This window comes from Pteropus alecto, unplaced genomic scaffold (genome assembly GCF_000325575.1).
Source record: "Pteropus alecto unplaced genomic scaffold, ASM32557v1 scaffold98, whole genome shotgun sequence".
NCBI classification, from domain to species: domain Eukaryota; kingdom Metazoa; phylum Chordata; class Mammalia; order Chiroptera; family Pteropodidae; genus Pteropus; species Pteropus alecto.
Genome location: NW_006443570.1, coordinates 20,914,579 through 20,921,767, shown reverse-complemented (window position 1 = coordinate 20,921,767; position 7,189 = coordinate 20,914,579). Strand labels below are relative to the sequence as shown.

At 48.6% G+C, this 7,189-nt stretch overlaps 1 protein-coding gene across 1 annotated transcript in view; it reads left to right on the top strand.

Moving 5' to 3' along the window:
- SLC6A4 (solute carrier family 6 member 4) overlaps positions 1 to 7,189 on the top strand; it is a 37,364-nt gene that overhangs the window by 12,252 nt on the left and 17,923 nt on the right. The window contains exons 3-9 of the mRNA XM_025041655.1: positions 2,235 to 2,370; positions 2,814 to 3,033; positions 3,926 to 4,064; positions 4,586 to 4,720; positions 5,081 to 5,184; positions 6,281 to 6,408; positions 6,666 to 6,778. Of these exons, the coding sequence (XP_024897423.1) occupies positions 2,235 to 2,370; positions 2,814 to 3,033; positions 3,926 to 4,064; positions 4,586 to 4,720; positions 5,081 to 5,184; positions 6,281 to 6,408; positions 6,666 to 6,778 (975 nt within the window). The remainder of the gene's footprint in view (positions 1 to 2,234; positions 2,371 to 2,813; positions 3,034 to 3,925; positions 4,065 to 4,585; positions 4,721 to 5,080; positions 5,185 to 6,280; positions 6,409 to 6,665; positions 6,779 to 7,189) is intronic.

Below are 7,189 nucleotides of genomic sequence, written 5' to 3'. Positions count from 1 at the left end.
AGAATGGAGGGGGTCAGTATCATGGGCCACCAGCAGAGGCTCTGACCCAGTGGTGGTCTGTAGAGCCTCTTGGGAGGTCAGAGGATAAATCGTGTCTTTTCTGTCTTGTTTAATTGATATGAGTCTGGGAATGTGATTGCTTAAACTTTGAAGCTTATCTAAAAGATAAATCTCTAGTAAGCCAACACTCTAAGTCAGTATGTCCGAGGCTCTCTGGGTTCTGAAGCTGGATGAGATCTCTCAAACCTGACCCCGACAGATTTTCAACATCATTAGTGCTCCATTTGTTGAAGAGCCCCCTTCTCATCCCTGCATTTTCCAGGCTCCATTCTCCACACTGCGAGGGATGACCAGCAGTACTGTATTGCACTCTTTCACTCTTGCTGGCAGGTCTGCTCAGAAGACTCCAGAGAGGGTAGATCTGTGTAAGGAAAGATTGGGAAGTAGCTTCAGCGTCCCAGATCCTCCCGGGCCTTTGGATCTGGGCGAGGTCAAATAAGGGTGTCAGCTCAGGTCCAGAGTCTCAAGTTACAATGGGGGCATGATCCAGAGCTGAACCCAGCCACGGCATGATATTGGTGTCCACCCCAAACCATGCATGGCTGTGCCTTATATCTCTTACAAGAGCATGAGATTTTTGAGGCCAGAGACTATTTCTTGTTCCTCTTTCTACCCCCAGTGCCTCAAGGGCAGTTGTAGATTATGAAAAATAGTAGCTGCATGTAGGCATGAATATGGGAGCCCTAGAGAGTAGAGCAAGAGAGAGGAGTGAGTAGGTATGGGGCCTCTGTGCCAACACTGGACTTGCCATCAGAATAGGAAAAGGAGAGATGGAAGTCAAATCAGTCAGTATTTATTTTGACAGGATCTCTGGCAACATATTTGGGAAGGTAGCTAAAATGAGGTTTTAGGGGATAATTAATTTGTGTCCCCCTCATTTCCTCCATGGCTTGACACAGAGTTGCCTGGATTTGTTGCTCTTAAGGGCCATTGTCTATGCAGTTGCAAAGGCAATTCCAGTTCGGGGGGTGGGAGTTGAGTTGGGGAAGCTCAGTGCTCCCCACCTGGGAGGAGAGGAGGTTGGAACGCCCTTATCTCCAGTTTGAGAGGACTCACCTTTAGCCTGAGCATTACATAAGGGGCCGGGTCACCGATGCCATTTCCCCTACACTCATTCTCTACTAGAAAGCCAGGCAAGCAAACCCTTTGGACAAATGCCACCATGAGAACACAAGGTAGTTCTTATTCTCAATCCAGATGTCCCTAAAGTGATTATAAGTCAGGTGGGACCTTTCTGAGCTACACTGACTTCTGGTTTCTAGGTTTAAAGCACTTTATGGGAGGGAAAGTTATCAGGGATAATCATAGCTGACCCATCCTTTGGGCTAAAACTGAGGCTGCCGGTAAGCAATCCCTAACTTGGTATTTCCAAATTCCGCCTCAGCCACGAAAGCCAGGAGACACAAGCATCGCCAGAGATGCAGCGGCTTCATCATTTCTTGGTCTGTGACAAATTACCCCTTTAAGCCACACCTGCAAAGGTGGCTCAGGGAAAGCATTCTGGCTCAGTTGAATTATGGAAATATAGCCAAATATTAGTAATCAAGTGCCTGGAGCCAGGGATAATATAGATTTACAAAGATGCTAATTCAGTGACTCATAGATTATTACAGCTGTTGTACAGGTTGTCACAGGAGATCTGTCATAGGAGAGGGTCCCAAATGCTAGTCCATGTACTGGTTGTATCAGAATCACCTGGGGAGCTTAAAAACATTTGTGTTATACCCATACCTGGAGCTTCTGCTTCAGGAGATCATAAGCTCACCAATGATTATGATGCATGGCTGGGTTTGGGAACTTTAGCTCTCCTCAACCCTGTCATTTTACAGGGGAGGAAATACTCAGAGAAGAGAAGTGGCCCAGGGTCCTCCAGGCAGTTAGAAGTAGAACTGGTCCCAGTGCCCGTTCTGTTGATTCCCCAATTCAGCTTTCTTTCCATTTCCTCTCTGTCTCCTCCAAAACCTCTCTTTTGTTGTGGAACTATGTCTGCTGCTGCTTCTGACAAAGCACCAAGACCAAGGGAGTGCAGTGGTGGTCACTCGGCACAGGGGGCTTCATGATGCTTGAGCTTCGGATGGCTCTGTGATTCTTGGCATGACCCCTGGTGTCCAGATCACGTGGGCCATCCTGGGGCAGATGTGGACAGGGAGTGAAATTGTCTTTCATCTGTCGCAGGCGCGTTCCTTCTCCCCTATACCATCATGGCCATTTTTGGAGGGGTCCCACTCTTCTACATGGAGCTTGTGCTGGGCCAATACCACCGAAACGGATGCATTTCGATATGGAGGAAAATCTGCCCTCTTTTCAAAGGTAGCTGAAAGGCTTGGGTGGGGAGGGTTTGCCAAGGACATGGTGATTTCCATTAGTGGGTGGGAGCTGGAGACCTTCTGCAATCAGTTAGGCCTCAGGTCACCCTGGGAGATAATTCGAGTATAGGAATTAAGTTTTTGACAGCTCAAGTGGCATGAGATTGTTAAAAGGAAATAATAAATGGCAACTAAAAGGAAACTAAATAGAACAATTCTAAAGCATTAACAGCAAGTAACTGAAACGTAACTTTGCAAATACACATAAGGCGTTTACCACATCGTCACTTTTCTACCATCTCCCAGAGTCTTTGGGGAATGAAACGAATGGGCAGCCCCTCCCTTCCCACCCACTGCCCCATCCCTGTAGGGCCCTCCAAGGCCCTGTTTCCCTCTTCCACCATTGGGCTGCTTTTTACACTTGGCCCCCCTCGCCCTCCCTCCCAGGGATTGGTTACGCCATCTGCATCATCGCCTTCTACATCGCCTCCTACTACAACACCATCATGGCCTGGGCGCTCTACTACCTCATCTCCTCCTTCACGGATCAGCTGCCCTGGACCAGCTGCAAGAACTCCTGGAACACTGGCAACTGCACCAACTACTTCTCCGAAGACAACGTCACCTGGACACTTCACTCCACGTCCCCTGCGGAGGAATTTTACACGTAAGTGCCTGTAAGTGAGGGGGTGGTCCGTTGGGGGCAGGCCACTACCCTGGAGTTTGGCTTCTTAGGACAGAGGTTGGGTCGGGAGAGCAGGAGCTGCAGGGGCAGGGACTCTTCACCTCTTTCCTGCCACATTTCTGAGAGAAGAAGCTGTCAGGGCGAGTGGAGTAAATGTGAGTGGGTGAGGGGCAGGGCCAGCCCAGGCCAGATTTGGAGTTAGGAGACTCCACCTTGAGTGCTCAATAACCTGGCCCTCTGTGCCACCCCACCCTTTCTGATGCGCCATTCCAGGCGGCCCCAACACGCCCAGGACAATCCCACCTTCAAGTTCCCAAGTTATACCCCGCTACTTCAAAACCTCCCTTCTTCCCGGGCCCTCCTCCCAGCCAGTGTCATGGAAGCAAAACTTTCTACCACCTTAGTAGTTTGAAACTATTCAAATAGTTCCGGGTTTTGTGTGTTTACTTCGTAAGTGGGATCTACCCTTCCCTGGAGTAGGTAGTATTTTTAGTGCTGGAATTTCAGACAATGGCAGCCCAAAGAGAGCTGTTTTGGGATGGGGAAGGGACCCAATTCCCACACAGACAAATCCTCATGTACCCCAAAGTCCTGTTGGTCATGTTTCCTGGTTGGTTGGGTCCCAGCCAGGAAGGAAAGACCTGGCTGTCTGCCTTTGGGGTGAGCACTCTCCCAGGGTTGGTAGCCCGAATGTGCCGCCTTCTCCTTCAGGACGGGCAGAGCCAAGCCCAGCTCTTCCTGAAGGCTGGTGACCACTTGGCCCTTGCAGTGCAGTGTCCATTTCTTCTCTTGGCGTGCTCCTGGAGGTAAGAAGACGATGCGCTCAGGTCACTGTTCAGGCCATCTCACGGGCTTGCTTTCTCTTTCACCCCAGGCGCCATGTCCTGCAGATCCATCGGTCTAAGGGACTCCAGGACCTGGGGGGCATCAGCTGGCAGCTTGCCTTCTGCATCATGCTGATCTTCACTGTTATTTACTTTAGCATCTGGAAAGGCATCAAAACCTCTGGCAAGGTAAGGAGGACTCTGGCTGCTGATCCAGGCTGCCAAGGGGCCCCAGAGAATCTCAAACTCAGAACTCGGGGGACATTGTTTCCTTCAACCCCAAACACATCCTGTGATACTCACCAAATCTGTTAGAAAATTCTAAAAGTGGGCCAATCTCAAGAACCATTAAGTGATTTTTAAAAAAATTTCTTTAACTCACTGGTAGTAGCACAATGAATAAGAGTGGCAATAATTTATTGAAAACCTATCACAGACCATGTTCAATGCTTTATCTACACTGTGTGCTTGATTTTCGCTGTGAGATATTTCCCCCATTTCACAGATGGGGAGTGGGTGTCGGGGTAGTTAGTACCAGCAAGCAGTGAATCTGACCCCTCTCTGATCCTAAAGTCTGTGATCTTTCTGCCACACAACCCTGTCTCCTAAAATTACAGAAAAAAAAGTGGGAGATCTCCTTTCTTGGAGATTTTCAAGAACAAAAATCACCACCATCCACATGATGATAATCTGTTTTTTCTTCATCACAGGTGGTATGGGTGACAGCCACCTTCCCGTACATCATCCTTTTGGTCCTGCTGGTGAGGGGGGCTACGCTCCCTGGAGCCTGGAGGGGTGTGCTCTTCTACTTGAAACCCAACTGGCAGAAGCTCCTGGAGACAGGGGTAAGACAGTGAGGAAAACAGTGTGCACCTAACTGAGATTTTACTAACTGAAGCCAATACCTCCAATTAGGATAGTAAGAACAATGGAAATATGGGTTTAATGGCAAGTCTGCAGTGGTATTTTAAACCAAAAATACAAGCATGAAAAGTATAGTTGAGGCCACTGGATTGGTTTATGCCTACATGATAGGAAGAGAAATCACATTTGTTTGCACTTGGTATGTGGCCATCCCTGGAATGAGCCTCGAGAGCTGGCTTTTTCTGTCTGCATGTGGCCATGTAGAGGCATGAGGATGCTGCTGCTGGTGCCCAGTGCTGGCTGGGGCCTCAGCCCTTGCCCTCATCTCTGCTGTGTTCCAGGTGTGGGTGGATGCTGCTGCTCAGATCTTCTTCTCTCTTGGTCCTGGCTTTGGGGTCCTACTGGCTTTCGCTAGCTACAACAAATTCAACAACAACTGTTATCAGTGAGTATCAAAGGCCCCTCAAGCAAAGCTTAAAAGTGGGGTGAGCGTAAGTCAGCTAGTCTGGAGGGAGGTGATCGAACTGATGGCCTCAAATCTGGCTGGGCTCAGGCCATGTTGACATTCGGACCCTCAGAGGTACCACAGGTTCCATGGCCAGAGCACCCACCAAACCATAGTCTCTCCCAGGCCACTCGGGGCTTGAGAGAAGCCCCAGGCCACCTCTATTTTGTGAGAGTCACTGTATAAAAAAATTAAGAAATTCCAAAGCAGGTTTACAAAAAATAACAGTAGACAGTAAATGTTTAGATTTGACTTATTATCTTTAACAACAAAAATTATAATGTGATAATTTGTTTATGTATAAATACACAAGAAGCGTAATGATTAAACTATTTTGAGCAACATGAAATGCTATAATTTCTGTGGCAAAAACCTCATTTCAGAAATTTTGACGAATCAGAGTGTTGCACCAATTATGATGTAAATATCACTCGTTGTCTTTAGAGTAAACTTTGTTTTACTGTTCTATCACAGATGGCAATGTCCAGCAATCTAATCATGCTATAAATAAGATAATTACAGGATTAATTTTTTTGAAAAAAGGAATTCACAGGCACTCTCAGCAATGTGGCCTTGCATCGAGACACCAGCCGGAAGTTGTGTGATGAGGCCAGGTCTTCTTTCAAAAGTGTGGCAGTCGTAACCCCATTTGCACGTAATGTCAAAAGTCTAAATTTGATGACTTCACAAATGTGAGGACAAGGCCTCCTTCTGGCACTCACTCCAACCCAGGCCCTGCTTCTCAGCAAGCTTGGTTTGAAATGAAGAGGTCTGTGCCATGCCGGCTCTCAACAGGACCATCTCTTAGAACCACTCCTGACCAGCTGTCCTCCCCATGGTGTGTGTGGCAGCTTGTGCATCAAGGCTGACCCAACCAGTCTGAGATGCCAGGTGCTGTGAGGGGACCCCAGGACAGGCGTGAAGACCCTGTGAGCTCGGCCTGCTCACCTTTGCCATGGCTGGAGACAGATGCTCCTTATGCTGGAAATGCTGGAAATGTTGGAAATGTCTCAGCCCTTTCGGTTTTCTGCCCCAGAGACGCCCTGGTGACCAGTGTGGTGAACTGCATGACGAGCTTCGTTTCAGGATTCGTCATCTTCACGGTGCTCGGGTACATGGCTGAGATGAGGAATGAAGATGTGTCTGAGGTGGCCAAAGATGCGGGTAGGATCTTGGGTTCTGTTTAGATCCCTTGCTTCCACAGAATTGCTTTGCTGCTCTGGATTTTTTCAATATCTAACTTTTGAATTATTTCTGAGTGTTTCCTTTAAAATTTTCAAAGGTTTTAGGGAAACTTACTGCCTCGGAGATCTCAACCCTTTCCGTGCGTTCAGGCCATGGTGGAAAGTGGGGACACTTGGCACCCAGCTCCACGGCCTTGAATACACTGTGGGATCCTCCTCTCTTCCCCTCTGTCTCAGGCCCCAGCCTCCTCTTCATCACATATGCAGAAGCCATAGCCAACATGCCGGCGTCCACGTTCTTTGCCATCATCTTCTTCTTGATGTTAATCACACTGGGCTTGGATAGCACGGTAAGTGAATGGGGAGGGAAATCTGACTCTGGGGCGGAGGAAAAGGAAACTATACCCATTCCCCCCCATTCCGGTCTACCCCAGGCATGTTGGCTGCTCCCTCCTGGTGCTCCTGAGCCCCTCCTCCACTCCTCATTGACTATGCTTACTGCCCTCTAGCACATTAGGGAGTCATTAATGGATAATAAGGGTGAAGTGCCTGGCGCAGGCCAGGGGCTCTGGATATGTGAACTGTTATTATTGTGCACTGTCCCTTGACCACACAGCAGCACCTAAAGGCCAGGGCAAGGTTGCTCTGGTGTCCACTGCCCTGCTACCCCCATCCAGCTCAGTGCCTTGCACTTATTAGTGTGGAATGAGCCTCAGCTTTGAGTTGGGCTTTCTGGTGTAATCAAAGTCTCCCCAGGAGAC